The following is a 16,682-nucleotide window of genomic DNA, read 5'->3' on the forward strand; positions in this document are numbered from 1 at the left end:
AGAAAAAAGATTTATTATATAAAGGTCTCTCTTTAGCCTGCTACAAAGAAGGCACTTTTCTTTTGGTTTCCAGTAGGTGGCATCTAAGCATCTTGGATCCCTTCTTTAGATACAGCCTAAATAATGTTTTTTTTTTTTTTTAATTTTCTCATAGAAATCTAATCACACTCGCTACTCTCAGTTTCAGTCTCTGTCAGTGTTAGCAAACAGTTTCGGTAGTGTTTGCTCAGATTCCCTGGGGATCTGTGGTGTTTGGTCTCAGAGGGTATGGGGGAGGGGTCCTCTGGGTCAGGGGTTAGAGGCTGCAGCTCAGCCTCAGTTTTGCAACCGGGACTGGTAAAAAACAACTGTTGTTCCTCTGTGGTCCTATCCTGCTTCTCTGCTTTCTGCCCTGATGACTGGGCCTTGCCACTAGCTGCGTAGAAGTCCCAGCTCTTCCAGGCAGGGTTGTTCAGGGAAGTCGCCGCACCTTCACCCCTTCCCCTCCTCCTGAAAGGAGCTCCGGCAGTGCGAGAGGCAGCTTCCTTATTTCTCCCTGTCCGCTGCCTGACAACACCCGGGGTTCTGATCTGTGGTAATACTTATGCGCAGATCCCACGTTTAGACGTGCTGGTGTGCAGTTTGTATGTTTTTTGTTCAGTTTTAGATGTTCGGCTTATTGTTGTTTCAAGGGGAGAGATCTGAGGACATCTCTCACTCTGTCATGTTTCCCAGAATCCTCAATTCACAAGCTTCAGCTGCTCGTAGGTAGTTGCTGCCATCCTGCACCACCACCTCCTTCCCTTTACACCTACTAAATTAGCATGCATTAACAAAATGATAACATCTCACGTTGCTGAGATTGTGGCAAAACCAGCTTAAACACACTGTCAGTGGCCCTGTAAATAAGCTCAACTTTTTAGGGAAGAAATTGGGCAATACGGCTCCAGTGCTATTAAAATGTTTATCTCTTTTTACATGGTAATTCCATTCCTGGGAATGTGTTGCAAAGAAATAATTTAACAGATAAGTGACAGGTTTGTACGTAAAAGATGATGAGTGTAGTGCTATGTTATGTCCAACATGCTACAGTATGGCACCATGAATATTTCTTTAAATAGAGAATATGAAGACTAAATAACATTTAAAGATCTTTATGATATGTGTAAATGAGCACAAAACAAAACTATTTATGAAAATTAATAATTACATAAAGTAGCTGTCTGGATGCCAAGGCAGCCCCACCCTCATGGGTGAACGGTGATCCTTGACTCCTGTAGCCATACAGACTCTCCTGTCTTCCCTGCCACTCCCTGTCTGGAACTCTAACCAAGAAGCCTAATCCACAGACCTCAGACTAGAGGAGAGACAGTCTCAGCTGAGCCTGCCCACCTGGCCAGCTCATGATGGCAGCCCCAGAGAGTCTGGATGATGTCTACTGAGTCACTCCAATGTCATACCTCAAGGAGTCAAAATGAACAGATATGGTAGAATTAGGTCCTCATTTAAGATAAGAGGTAACATGGTTTTTTTAGGCTGTGAAGTGTCTTGCTATTTGCAAGCACAGCAATATGTTTAAGCCAGCTGAAATCTGGACTCCCATCTGGAGCATCACAGGGTAAAGACAACTTAGAACAGACTGAAGGCAAAGGGAGGAAGAATCGTGGGGTCACCCCTGCTGGCCTGCCTCAACAGGAGGCACAGATCTGATTCTGAACTCAAATCATCCAGTTCTATGTCTTCCCCTCACTCCTAGTGGTCATCACAGAAGCTGGCAGTGAGAACTCAGTAAATTGTGGGTGAATGAAAAGGATAAAAGATAAAGGAAAAAGATCACGTAGTATATGAATGAACATGTGTCACCAAACAATTCTGTCTTTATTCAAAGCCTGTCTGGCTTTCCAAAGTGCCCTTAATGGTGCTCCAGAGAAACTATGTCCCTTGTGCCTGCCCTGCTTACTGCCAGAGGATGCCCTGCCTTACAGGGACCGAGAACATTCAGTGACCATGCCTGTGTCCAGACAAACTTAATCTTGTTCATTTGGTCCATAGTTACTGGACACAAAGAGGCTTTATCATAGTCCCTCCTCTTGATGTGCTTTGAATTTCATGGGAGAGACAGGAGTAAACAAGGAAGAAAAATTCAAGGAGTGATCACATGAGTGCTGTGAAAAGAGGCTGCAGTGTAGGGGAGTGAGAACATCCAGGAAGTGGGCTCAGGTTGGGGTGGAGGACTGGGCAAGGCTCCTTGGGGAGGTAAAAATGGAGAAGGATTCTACCTGACAGAAGAAACATCAGAGGGCCAGGGGCAAGCACTGGAGTCCACCTCGGCTTTCCCCAGCTTTTCACCCATGGGCCTGCCAATGACCTGGGCTCTGTGCCAGCCAGTTCTGCCTGGACTGATACAGAGAGTGCAGTGCCAGTCTGAGTCTGAGTCCAAACTGTTGAGGGTTCTAAAAATTCACCTTGTCAATTTATTCATTTCTTCATTTGCTTACACCACAAACACTTATTGCATGCCTGCTCTGTGCTAGGTATTACTACAAGTTTTGGGGGATATAGTGACAAACAAGCAAAGTCCTTGCCCTTCCAGTGGGGAAAATGGACAATAAACAAGTGACAAATAAAATAAATTCACACTAAAGAAATAGAAAATAAAGGTTAGGGGATAAGGGTGATGAAGGTGGGAGAGGGGGAGGGGGTATCTAATCAGTAAAAATCAATATCTGATTTAACACCTAAATGATGTGAAGAGGCAAACCATTAAAATCTGGGGAAGAACATTCTAGGCAGCATACATGGAAAGTGCAAAGGCCCTGAGGCAAGAACTAATTTGGCATATTTAAGGATTAGCATGAAGGCCAGCAAGGTGGAAAAGGAGTCGGTGGTGGGGCAGTGGTAGGGGATGAGAGCAGAGAGGTGGCAGAAAGCCAGGCCTGGTCATGACGCTGGCTCCTGGGTTCCAGGAAATTACAGGATGTCTTGCATCACAGCCAGGTTCTTGCCTTGAGTTAAAGGTTTCAGGACTAGATCCAGGCCCTGCACACTAATATGCTTGACTGGGCCACACCCTCAACCAGAAGTACCCACTGGATCAGATGAGGACAATGGACAAGTCACACCTGGTGTGCCATTCTCACAGAAGACTAGATCCTCCAGCTTCTTTGGTTTCACCCATTTCTATGCTCTCTTCCGCCTGTTCCTCCAGGGAGTAGAGTTGGAGTCCCAGCATAACATGAAATCAGGTCACAGAAAGTGTGCTATTCAGGAGTGAGCACGAGTAGGATGTGGGCTGGAGCAGTGCCTGGAGGGGCCTTGTGGAAAATGATGCCAGAGAATTGAGAGCCGGGCTAGGAGTAGTGTAGGAGGTGCAGAAGCACTAAAATGCTTGAGGAAGGGAGAAGGAAATAGTGAAACGTTTGAGGAATTTAATTTTAGTAGCATTTTGGACATGGATCAGAAGACAGGAAAGGAGACCAGGCAGAGAGATAATAAGACTCTCAACTAGGGCAAGAGGCATAGGCTGGTTTCAAGAGACAAAGCACATAGACCCATTGGACCAACTTCTATAGGGGGTAGTAATTGCGAGAAAGAAGTAAAAGATAATGGCTATTCCTACCAGGCAAGTGAGCAGACAGCATTATTCACTGAGAAACAGGAGGTGGAAGTGTGAGGGAATATGGCCAAAGTTATGGTGGGGAGTAGGGGACAAGAGACACATGGGCCAGTTTTGGATGCTTTGAATAGAAGATGAATCTAGGCCATGAAAGAAAAGATGTCCAGGCCAGGAAGGTCTGGTGCTCAGGAGGGAGGTCTAGGTGGGAGGAACATCAGCATTTAGGCAGCAGTTGGCACTGTGAGTGCTGGGGTACAGTGTACAAAATAAGAAAAGGAGGTGGGGAAATAATTCTGGGGACCACTAACATTTGCAGGATTTGGGAGGAGGAGAGGACATAGTGAAAGGAGACTGGGCCAGGGCATGCAGGCTCATGGACACCCAATGGAGGAGGAAATTTCAAGGAGGGGATGGTTCTCAGTGTCAAATACTACAGAAGGGTCAGGGAAGACAGAGATTGAAGAGAAGCCACTGGATTTGACACTGGGAATAGCAGGAAGAGATAGTGGGAAGGACAGATTTGGTGCAGCTAGGCTGCAAGAGTAGGAAAAGACTACCAGGATGGGGAAGTTTAAGCAGTGAGTACCGACAGCTTTTTGAGGAAGTCTGGGAGAGAATAAAATAAGATGAAATATAGCTTAGGAGTGGTGCGGGGTGGGGTGAGGAAAAGGGACTCCAGTTTGAGAACAAGGAAGATGAAACATTTTGCTGACTTATGCAAGGGAACAGGAGTGGGAGAGGTGTCTCATGGACCTCTCACTTCTTTCTTCTTCTCCCCCTGCTCAAATCTCAGGCTTCCTGGGACTTTGCAGGCATCTCTTCCCCAGTGGTTGTCCAGTTTCCATCTGTTCTTGCTCGGGAAGGCAGTGTTCACCACTGTGTGGCAGGCAGGCAGCCTAGTCCCTCATGGGACTGGCTCAACTGTTAGAAAGCTTTCCTTGGAGATCTGACACAGATGTGGCATAGAGTTGGGATTTCAATGGGGCTAGGCATTCTATGTTTGTAGATCTTATAATAAATTTAAAAAATTCTTCCTGCTATTGTGCCCAAATGCATCCCCATGTAGGTTTTTACCCTCTGATTCTAGTTCTACTCTTGAGGCTTCTTCTGACAAAAACAGCCCTTCAGATGGCAGAAGGAAGTGGTGCCCACTTTGTCCTCCTATCATGGGCTTGAACATCCCCTGCTCTTCTGATGGTCCTCCAAGATTTCTCCTGAACACAATGCACCCTCACTATTCTTTGAAATAGATACACTACTAGAGAAATAGACATCTATTCCTCTCATACTAGCAGAAGCTAGTGGTTGAGAGCCAGCCTAGGTTTGTATCCTAGCTCCACTTCTTCCTAGCTGGCATCCTTGGGTAAGTCACTTACCTCCACTCTGCAGTAGAGTCCTGACCTATCTCACCTAGCTGTGAGGAACGTGTGAGTTAGAACATGTGGAGTGCTTTGAACAGTGTCCAGGGGAGAGTGGGTGCTCAATGCAGGTTCACTCCTCTCAGATATCAAAGCTCCTTTTGGAAGGGACTGTGAAACACAAGAGTCTTCCCTAAATCAATGTGGGCATATCACATGAAGATGCTTTGATTTCCCAAGATGAACATGGTTAGGGCCCAATCCTGAATCACAGAATGTTGGTCTGAGAAAAACAAGACACCTGAAGCATCCCAAGGGTGTTTTGAAAGTTTAGAGTCAAGAATCCAATCTGGGGATGGAGAATGGAAAGTAGCTACAGCAAAGCCATCTGGAAAGTGCTTCTCTCTTAAAAGCTGTCACTCCCGTAGGCAAATGAACTGGATTTTCCGTTAACAACTGTCATCTTAGGCCTGATCTCAGGCCTCTGTCCTGCTTGGCACTCCCCCTAGCTAGGTTTCTGCTCATCCAAGGATCAGTCTTTCCTGTTGTGTAGGGATTTTCTGACCCCTGCCGTCCACTGTCTGTCATGGCACGAATTTAAAGATGGTTACTGACTCAGGGGGCCCTGTAAATGGGAAACCTCAGACATATACTTTTTCCAACTTTTTTGACAGTGACTCCTAGTGTTAATATATTTCACACTGTGACTATACACAAAGGTTTCACAAAGCAACTCCTACCTTTACTATGTGCGTAAACTCTAAAATAGTCTATATTTTTCTACCTTATTTTGTTAATAAAAAAATTCTGATTGCAATCCACTGAATTGATGTCACAGCCCCAGGTTTTTTTTCTGGAGTTCACAAAACATTAATTTAATTTACTAAATTAGTACTCTAGTTTCCCGAACTTCATTCAGTGTATATCATATCACTTTCAAACATTTGGTCACATTAAAGGCCAATTTTTAATTTTTATTTAAATCAATTCACTAAAACATTTTTAAACGCCCACTATAGCCTAAGTAAAATATTGGTGAAATTATAAATTTGAGGACTAGCTGTATATTTTCCCAATACATACTGAATAAATATTTAACTATCAAAATAAAAAATATTTCCATACCTCCTAAAATCATCTTGCACAACAGCAGTGTCTGCATTCCTCACTTTAGGAATCACAGATCTAGAGATTAGTTCAAACATTTCATTTTACAGTAGGGGCAGTGAGGTCTAGAGATATGAATTAACTTATCTGAGGTCTAATTTCTCAGTCAATGGGAAAAAATGTGTTGTCTGGTCACAGGAGGGAAAAAGGGAAACAAAGGAGATTTACATCAAGGCTGCCCATGGCCAAATGCTATGCTAAGTCTATCAGTCTTACCACTGCTGGAGGGAAGCCCAACCCCAAAATCTCGCCATAGCCCAGAGATCAGTTTATAGTTATTTTGGCAGAGCCATTTTAAGACTTTCGTAGGCCTTAGACAGCGTTATTTTTGGAGATCCTGATCCATATCATATCATGAATATCACAATTTGTCCATGTTGGCACTGACTAATTTCAATTTTGTTTTTTCTTTTTGCATTTTGAAGCCAATGAATTTTATAAGCTTCAACCATTTTTGCAGGCCCTTAAAAAAAGCTCACAGGCCCTACATTTATAGCTTGTTGTCCCTAATGGCTGAAGTGGCTCTGGATCTGGTAAAAGAATCTGATCAATGAAGACACACTAAAGTGCAATTTTATTACTTAAACCCTCTCTCCTGGGGGAATGTTTTCAGGCCACTGACAACTAAATGCATGAGTTTCCAGTGGTGAAATCTTTGTTATTTTGGTAGACTGGTGAGAGCAGTGCCATTTCAGGTGAGTTAAAAGCCACGTGACTGACAAGCTGTTAACAGTCTGAGCCTCAGTTTCCTCATTAAATAAAACAAAGGGATTAGACTAGATTGATGAATTTCAAAGATTTTATTTTAGCTTTGAGTCCCTTTTCCAAATGAAATCTCATTATCAGACAAAAAGGAGACCTGGCTCTAAGATGGACAAAACTCTGATCAGCCCTCTGAATCTAACAGATATGAAATTTATGATGTGAAGACATCCAGGAGAATCTCCCCTACATGTTTGCAAAGATAGAGAGGTTTCATGTAGACAAGGGGAGGTTTCAAGACCTCTGAAATTCCCCAAGCCTTGATCAGATCTCAGCTCTAAAATACAGTACATTTTTCAAAACTCTTTGACAGTGGTTCACAATAAAAAAATAAAGTTTACATCAAGCTAGAGTATGTATGTACTGAAATAAAAGTATGTTCCTAAAACATACTTTTATACTGTAGAAGAAAATATTGTCCCATACTTGGTCTGGGTCAGGGACATTTAGGGAATATAATCCACAAACTTGTCCTTGAGAATTAACTATATTTCTGATAAAATGCTTGAGCAATTTTCTGATAAATTTTGATGAGATAAGACCTCTGTGAAACCAGTTATCTATGAACTCAGCTAATATCAACTTTGGGAGGGGCCCAACAGCCTTTAGCTATCTTTCAATAAATCTAATAATCCTTAACCAGAACTTTTCCCCCTCATATCCAGTCTAACAATGGTTATCTAACCATTCTCTTTTCCTCTTCATTGTCCTTACCAACAGATACTTGTTGAATTGTCCAGGTAGAAGCCCATTCCCTTGCCATGAGATTGTAATATAAACTTTAACACTGAGTTATATTAAATTGCCTGAAGCTTTTTCTGTCCTCTCCATTCATTCCTTGATGGTGTGATGCACTCTGATATTTTCTGTTCCATTCTATTTCATTTTTAAAAATGCTGATTGAGACCCAGTAAATTTATTTGTCTTTAATGGTTTTGACTGGAAGCTTAAAAACCATCAAAATAGCACTCCTGGCGTATTAGTCTATTAAGATGGAAACACACTGCTACCATCATAAAATAAAACCAGTGAAAAAAGTCAGGTCAAAGAGTGCTTACTTTCCCTGAGTATCTGGAACATGGCAGGAGTTGAATAACTGTCTTTTGAAACCTAAAAAGTAATTAAAATTTAAAAAAGGGAGCACGTTACAAACTTTGAGAATATGCTTGCAATGCAAATGAGAATTTGTATTTAGAACATTTAAAGGACTCATAAACATCAAGAAGAAAATGACAAAAGAAAAATGAGCAAAGGATACAAACAGGTAATCTCAGAAAAGGAAGATAATAAGCAAATAGAAAGATGTTCTACCTCACTTATAGACAGTAAAAGAAAGAGAATGGAATTATTAAAACTGAGAAACTTAGAGGAGGAACCCCTTAGAGCTGAAACTCACACCTCTGAGAAAGGGTATTAGTGAGCTGGCACTGGTGTTCTGAAGTAGGGTACAATAAAGCTGGTTCTTCAAATATCAGAAAATTGCCAAGTGGATGCAGCTCCTGCTAAGAGAAGGCCCTACTGCAACCGGGGTGAAGTGTGCTGGTGGGATGCTCACATGAACCATGAGCAGGAAGCCTACAGAAAGTAGACATGAAGAAGTACCTCCCTCCTCCTCCAGCCCAGAAGGTTCCCTCTAGTACCCCTTATTGGCAGAGTGCAGCATGGGGCCAGGTAGCAAAGCAGAAATGTGGTTTGTGAAGTTACAGCCTCAGCCACAAAGTGGAATGTAGAAGAAGAATTTGGAGTCAAGGGACAAAAACATAACTGCTACAGCCCATAATATTGGCTAACAAACTTCCATACCAAAAGAAAAAAATGTCGTTTCTAACATAACACAACTATTCTTCACAGAGAGAAAGATGCTATTACAATCTCCTCAAAAACAAGGACACAAGTATCCCTTTCTGGGAGACAGTTATTACACTATCCATCTCTGGGCTATGGTAATTCCACACATTCAGACACATGCCCATCTGAATATTCAGTTATCCAAAGACTAAATTGTAAAATTAATGTCCAGTGAAACATTAATTAATGAGGCAGCTTCCTGCCAAGGTGAAGTAACAGGAATCAAATTTGCCATCCTGTCTGAGATAACTTAAAAAAAAAAAAAAAAAGATGAAGGTGAACCCTACAATTGCCCTAGCTTAATGCCTGAAGGAAGCTTTGAGTCTGCAGCGTAGGAAGGAGGAATCCTGTCAGAACTTGGCAGTTTCCCTGAGCTGAGAAAACAGAGCTAGGAGTCTGGAGAGTTCAAGGCAGCTAGAATTTGCAGGGTGAAGTGTTAAAAATGAGAAACCTGCATAGAGAGAGAACTAGAGATGAGCAAAGTTCCCCTTGAATATTCAGCTGAGTACTGATTATCATGTGCATGTGAGGGCAGGAAAAGAAACACCTGAAAGGAGAGCGAACACTCCTAAAGCTCACATAATGCTGAGAATCATGCTTGTTCCTACCAGTTGGGATGGAAAACCTCATAATTCAGGGAGTATCAGAGTACTCAGGAGGGTTTTGCCTCAGTAGTGGGAAAAAATTAACCTTTAATTTAACACTACTCTGGACTCTCTGAACAAAGTTTAAAAGCAAGTCTTGAAAAGGATAAAATTATTTCCAAATAATTTAAGTGTGTCCTAGAACAAAGCTCAAGAATGTTTATAAGAATACGAAAATAGCCAACACACAACAAGATAAAATCACAATGTCTGCCATGCCAACAAAAATTACCAGGCATGCAAAGCAGCAGGAAAATACAGCCCATAATGAGGAAAAACATCAATTAATGGAAACTAACACAGAAATAACAGATGACAGAATTAGTAGATAAAAATTAAAATAGTTATCATAACTACATTGCATGTATTCAAGAAACTAGAGGAAAAGTTGAACATGTCAGAAAGATATTAAAAAAATATATGGAAGAATTTCTTTATATATGGAAGATATGAAAAAGACCCAAATAGACCCAAATGAGAGACAACTGAGATAAAAACCAAACCAAACCAAACCAAACCAAAAACAAAAACACTGGATGGTATTTATGACAGATTAAATACTGCAGATGAGAGATTAGTGAATTTGAAGACATAGCAATAGAGACATTGGGTGGCAGTGAAATATAGAGGGGAAGTAAAAAAAAGAAAGAAAGAAAAGAAAGAAAAAGAACAGGATCAGTGAACTGAGGGACAGCATCAAGTGGCCTAATATACTTTTAATTGCACTCCATGAGGATAGTGTGGCAGAAAAATTATTTCATGAAATAAGAAACAATTTCCAAACTTGATGAAAACTATAAAACTACAGATCCAAAAAACACAATGAACCTCAAGAAATATATGCTTTTATGCTACATAAAAGCACATCATAATCCAATTGCTAAAACTAATGATAAAGAGACATATTGAAAGAAGTCATAGAGAAGCCCTTGTACAGAGGAACAAAGATTAGGATAGAGTAAGATTTCTCCTTGGAAATAATGCAAGTCAGAATGCAAGTGAAATAACACTTTTAAAGTACTGAAAGAAAAAGAAAATAAGAATTCTTTACCCAGAAAAAAGATATGTATCAAAAATGAGGGCAAAATCAAGACTTTACTGGACATATAAAAATTGAAAGACTTCATCATCAGCAAACCTCTGTTAGAAGAAATGATTAAAGAAGTCTTTTAAGTAGAAGGAAAATGCTACCAGATGGAAAGCTGATCTACGCAAAGAAATGAAGAGCACCAAAATGCTAACTATGTGAATAAATACAAATAACTTTTAAAGTAATTATTTATATTTCTTAAAAAACTAATTAACTGTTTAAAACAAATATACTAACAGTGTACTGTGGGGTTTATAACACGTGTACAAGTAAAACGTATGACAATGATAGCAAAAAGGCCATGAAAAATGAAAGTATACTCTTGTAAGGTTCTTACACTATGTATCGAGTAGTACATCATCATGCAAAGGTAGAATATGATAAATTAAAAATGGATTCTATAAACCCAAATGAAACTAAAATAAAACAGAAAGAGTAAATAAGCTAACAAAGGAGATGAAATGGAGTAATTAAAAATATTAAATACAAAAGAAAAAAGAAAAAAAGAGGAATAATAACCAGAGAGTACAAATAGAAAACAGCTAGATGGTAGATTTAAATCCACCATAACAATAATTACAGGAAATATAAATGGTCAAAACATTCTCATGTTAGCAGAAATTATTAGGATTAAAAAAAACCAAGGTCCAACTATATAATAAAACAAATCCATTTAAGTATAAAGACACCAATAGGTTGAAAGTAAAAGGGTGGAAAAAGGCACACCATCCTAACCATAATCAAAAGAAAGCTGGAGCAGCTATACTAATATCAAATAAAATAGATTTCAGAGCAAAGAATATTAGTGGGGCTACAGGAGGTAATTTCATAATGATAAAGGGGCTAATTTATCAAGCAGACACGATGATGCTAAATGTTTATGCACCTAATAACAGAGCTTCAGAACAGTAATGAGATGTTTTTGGAGCCTTACAGGAGAGTGCTCTGTAGAACTGCACATAAATGTTACTTTCTTCCTTTTCTATTTTTAGTATTATCTACTATGCTTACTGTAAATTAATTAAACTTAAGGACACTATACCTACCTTTATTTGGCTATCAAAAGAAACCATCCTAGGAGGCAGTAAATAGTGGTTGCAAGAACCGCTGCTCTTGGCAAGTTACTTTTGGCTTCTATGGACTTCAGTTTTTCTATCTGTACCATGAAGATCAACTGTTTTGGGAAAAAAAAAAAGTTTTTAAACAGTAAATTCTTTCTCCAGCTTAATAGTATATGGAACTCATATAAGCATGTGGAAGCCCGTATAGGCTGGGTCAAGTACCAGGGCTTGCACTAGCCATACTGGGATTGGGGTAACAGCAAGGATGGAGGACTAGGAGTTCTGGGAGATCTAAACAAAAACTTGTGCCAAATACCTCATTGGTTGAACTATTAATTCTCCCTGTGGCTTGTATGATCTGGGTATTCTATTAATTACATTCTTTCATTTCAAGTATTTTTAATACAACATACAGTAAATAAATATGCTGAATTTTGTAAGCTGGCCTCAGCTTATATGTAAATGAATGGACTAGAGGAAAATGACAGGTGCTGACTTCTACTTATTTAATTTTTTAAACTAACCTGGTTGGCAACAACTGAAGGCAAGTAACAGTTATTTCCTAACTTAAAAAATCCAAGAGATAAGTAGATTGAGCCATTAAAGGCTTTCTTGGTTGGTAATGGAGGGACGACACTGCTCTTTGCTCTTTACTGTACACGTGTACTTAGCATTATATACCATGTCACAGATAAAACAGCACTCGTGCTCCTTTGGAGCTTCCACGAGTGGACAATGTGGGGAGGATGCTGCCACACGGTATGAGTAGCAGACATTTATAATATGCAGCAAATACATTAAAAATTATGACAGATACAAGCTTCTTTAATATATAGGATCATTTTAAAGCTGTGGAATCTGACATGTAAAACAGTATGTATAGCAAATATCTTGTCACATATTTTTCTTCATGTCACTTGTCTTTTTTGACACTTTCTTGCTCTGTGTGGATTTCAGCTTTGAAACATGGATAAACAAAATTAGGAGGAAGAAACATAAGTAAAACTCTTCTTATGAAACAAGGATGACAAAAAGAAAGAAGCTATCAGAATCTTGTATCCTTCCAAGAGAATAAATCATCTAGAAACCAAGTGTTTGACTTTTTCACAGTACCAGTCTTACGAGTAATACTAAGAAAGGGGATAGAAGCAATTAATGCAGAAAAGTCTGGAAGGATATACTCCAAGTTGATAACATTATTTCCAAAGGATGGGAATGGAAAAGAATGATGACAAATTATTAAATTGTTCTTTACACATCTCTGAATTATTTCATTTGTTACATTAAACAAATATCACTTTTGTAATAACAACAACAAGGAACTCTGTTAAAGAAAGCAACTATTCTGATCGTTGAAAAAACACTGATTAAGAGAGTGTTTTTATGTAATGCACATAGTCTGTCATGTTAAAAAGAATTAGTAAGCTCACCAAAGCCTAAAATTCCAGTCTAATTATAAGTTTATAGCAGAAATTGTATGAGGTAGAAGCATGAGCATAGCCTCTGGGGTTTCACAATATTCCCCTGGCCTGAGCTCCTATTCTACTGGGCAATCCAGTGTACTCTCCTGTAATTAACTGTAGTAATGTGAGTAATGACTTAGCACAGTGCCTGAAAACAGCAAATACTCTGCTTCACAAGAAGGTCCTACAGAATCAAGGTCATTTATATCCTGCTAGATGGGACTGATTTCTTCTGGGGTAAATATCACATAAATTATTGAAAACAGAGATGTAGGGTCTCCTCAAAAAACAACATATCCCACTCCTCTGAGAGCTCCTGCCCTGATATTTGACACAGGTCACTACTGCTAAACCTCTCCCATAGCATAATTCTGCTATGATTAGTAGGGTGCTTCCTTAAATGGACCATGCTTTCGCTTTCTAAGCTGCTAGAACCTTCAGGGTTTTCAACCTTGGTACTATTGACATTTTGGACCCAGTGATTCTTTGTTGTCAGGGGCTGGGTTGGGGATAACCTGTGCATTGTTGGATGTTTAGTAGCATCCCTGGGCTCTACCCACTAGATGTCAGTAGCACCCAATCCCCACAGTTACAAAAGCATCTCCAGACATTGCCAAGTGTCCCTTGCTGGGCAAAATTGCCCCCAGTTGAGAACCACTGTTATAGATCAATTCAGTTGTTCTGCAGCCATCCCATAAGAAACTAAGGCTAGGACTACACATTAATATCCATGCACCTCTCTCTCCTCTCCCCGCAAAAAAAGCAAAAAAAATCCCTTGAACTTTTGAACCTTTGTTTTAAGACCTTCCCAGGAGCAGTGTAAAGTTATCTGTGAAAGTCAAGTTTTCTGAAACGTTTCTAACATTTTAGTGCAAACATTCTCACTTACTGGTGGCTACCAAAGGACTACAGGCAAAGAAAAAGGTATGTTAAGCCAGGCTCTGTGGGGATGAAAGGGAGGGAAGAGGTGTTCAGCCAGCTGAAGCTCCCTGAAGAACAAGATTTCAAATTCATTCATGCAGCACAAAATGAGTGAAACAGACTGGCAAACGATAGTCACTCAGTCCTGTGGCTTTAAATACCATCTATGTACTGATAACCCCACATTTTATATTTCCAATCTTTACTTCTCTTATGGTAGCCAGCTTTTTGCATTCAACTGCCACCCAATGTCTCCAATTGTACAGGCATCTCAAACTCAACATGGCCAAAACGGAACTGATTTTTCCCTCTTAAACCTGATCTCTCCCTAATATTTGGGCCACACTACCATACACCAAATTGCTCAAACCAAAACTTAGAAGTTATCCTTGATTCTTTTATTCTTCCTTCTCTCACCTCCATATCCATCAGTCATGTCAGCTCTGCCTCTGAACCTATCTCTAATCTGCCTTCTTTTCTATAGCTCTATTTTCTATAGTTGCCTCCCTAGTATGAGCCACTATCCTTTCTTACTGGACCACTGCATTAGCTTCCTAACTAGTTCTTGTTTCCTGTCTTGTCCTCTACATCAAAATTTCTCATTCTCACACTACTGACATTTGGGGCTAACTAATTCTTTGTTTGGTGGGGGAGGGAGGGGGGTGCTATCTTGTGAACTGTAAGATGTTTGGCAGTATCCCTGGTCCCCAACTACCAGAAGCCAGTATTAAATCTTCCCCCACTCTTCAAATGTGACAAATGAAACTGTCTCTAGATATTTCAAGGGGATAAAACCAGCCCCCAGTTGAGAACCACTGTCCTACATCCTACGCACAGAAACCAGGATATTTTAAAAACATAAATCGCATTATGTTACTCCCCTGCTGAAAACCCTCTAATGTCTTCCCATTGACCTTAGAATAAAACCAAAGCTCCTTACCGTGGCTTCCAAGACCTCCATGAATTGGCTCCTGCCTATTCTCTAACATCCTCTCTTCCATACCATGCTCTCCCTCATTAAGCTCCAGCCCCACTGGTCTTATTTCTGTTCCCTGAACATTCCAAGCTTGCTCCCATACAATCTTAGCACTTGCTGTTCCCTCTGCCATGCACTCTTCCCAGATCTTTGCATGGCCCACTGTTCACCCACACAAATATCAGCTCAAAGAATGCTTAGTCAGCAAAGCCGTCCCTGACCATTCTATCTAAAGAACCCCTTACGCACATTCTCTATCATGTTACCTGTTTATTTCCTTCATAATGCTAATCACAATAGAAAACTGTCTTGCCATTTATTGTCTGCCTCTTCACCAGAGTGTGAGCTCTTCAAGAGCTGGGACTCTGTCTCCCTTGTTCACTGCCATAGTCCAAGTGCCAAAATATCATCTGAGATAGAGTAGGAACTCTATAAATATTTCTCCCCTCTATCTCCTCAAGTATCAGGTCAGGTTTCCCTTCTAAGAACATTCTTGTTGATGTTATTGATCTTCATTTTTAACTACATTTGACCTATGTTAAAAAGTGTGCGGCTGGAGATACCACGTACAGGGTTAGTATAAAGAAAATAACTATTTTGAAACATAAACAAAGGTTAATTAATTAATTAAACTGTTCCTTGTTCCTCAGGTTTTTGGCAGGTATATAATTATTCTACTGTTTGCTCCCTGTCCCTAGGTTTGAAGCAGTGAAGGCTGTTCAAGGACTATGAATCTCAAACTCACCTGGCTCATAGGATCAAAAAGCCTCTTTGTCCATCAACTAAATTTGTACAGTACCATGGGCCTGAAATCTTTTTTTGCTGGCTTCAAGTCAAAATAGTTGCCTGGGTCAAAGGCAGGATGGGTCTAAGGTGTGGCATGGTCAATAAATGTTGACTGAGTTCCAAAGCCATAGCCTGGCTGTTTCTTACATTGATTTATGGGCTGTTTCCACGAAATCAAAGATGATTGGTCCACCCGGAAGCTGGATGGCTGCAAAAGAGAGGCAATTCAGTCCTGGCTGAGGGCCATGACCCTTTTGTGGCCTTTGGGAAGCATTTCATCTGGCCATTTTTACATTCTGGCGGGCTGCCGGCTTGTCTTGCCGGAGCGAGCTCTCCACGCGGTGTAGAGACGTCTCCACCCGCAGAGATGAGGCCCTGACGTGGCGGGAGGACGATTCTGTGCACTGCGAGGAGATTTCCACGTGCTTGGAGGACACCTCGAGGACGTGAGGAAGCCGCTTCCCAGAGGGGGAGAGCGAGGGCCCCTCACTGCGGCTCTGGGAGGTCTCCACCTGCCGAGAAGATGTGCGCACTTGCCGGGAGGAAGTCTCCACACGGTGGGAGGAGGTCTCCACGCGGTGGAAAGAGGTCTCCACGCGGATCGACGACTTCTCCTTGTGGCGAGCAGTCTCCACTTGGGGCGAAGCAGGCTTTCCTCGAAGGGGTGAGGCCATTCTGCGGGTGTACGGGGGCCAAAGAAGTCTCAGGAGACCCCACAGCCCAACCTTCCCCGACAGTCTTGCTTGTGGGTTACGTCACTGGGTGAGGGATGATGTTACAGAGGCGCGTTATGTCACCGCAGGCAAAAGGGTAGACACGATGACGTAAAAGCATGGGAGTCCCGTGGGGGTTACATTCTTCCTTCCAAATACTGGGCCCTGGCCCCAGGCGCTTTTGGTCCCCGGCGCCACGCCCTCGACTTTTGGAGCCAGGGCAGGCGGAGCGGGGGATGAGCCGGGACCGGCAGGGAATGGGCGGAACCTCCCGCCTCCGCGCCTGGCTGTGCCATCC

General features: G+C 41.2%; 1 protein-coding gene across 2 annotated transcripts; it reads right to left on the reverse strand.

Moving 5' to 3' along the window:
• Positions 1 to 6,905: 6,905 nt before the first annotated feature.
• CUNH17orf100 (chromosome unknown C17orf100 homolog) lies at positions 6,906 to 16,653 on the reverse strand. Of its 2 annotated transcripts, XM_025040179.1 has the most exons (3): positions 15,631 to 16,653; positions 11,511 to 11,638; positions 6,906 to 7,992 (listed from the first exon to the last, which is right to left on the reverse strand). In XM_025040179.1, exon 1 carries the CDS (start codon positions 16,343 to 16,345, stop codon positions 15,947 to 15,949), a length of 399 nt encoding a protein of 132 aa, XP_024895947.1. In that variant the 5' UTR covers positions 16,346 to 16,653; the 3' UTR covers positions 6,906 to 7,992; positions 11,511 to 11,638; positions 15,631 to 15,946. The 2 variants fall into 2 exon arrangements, with proteins under 2 accessions (XP_024895947.1, XP_015452874.1); XM_015597388.2 differs by having other exon boundaries at positions 6,906 to 11,638.
• Positions 16,654 to 16,682: the final 29 nt, after the last annotated feature.

This window comes from Pteropus alecto, unplaced genomic scaffold (assembly GCF_000325575.1).
Source record: "Pteropus alecto unplaced genomic scaffold, ASM32557v1 scaffold398, whole genome shotgun sequence".
Taxonomy (NCBI): domain Eukaryota; kingdom Metazoa; phylum Chordata; class Mammalia; order Chiroptera; family Pteropodidae; genus Pteropus; species Pteropus alecto.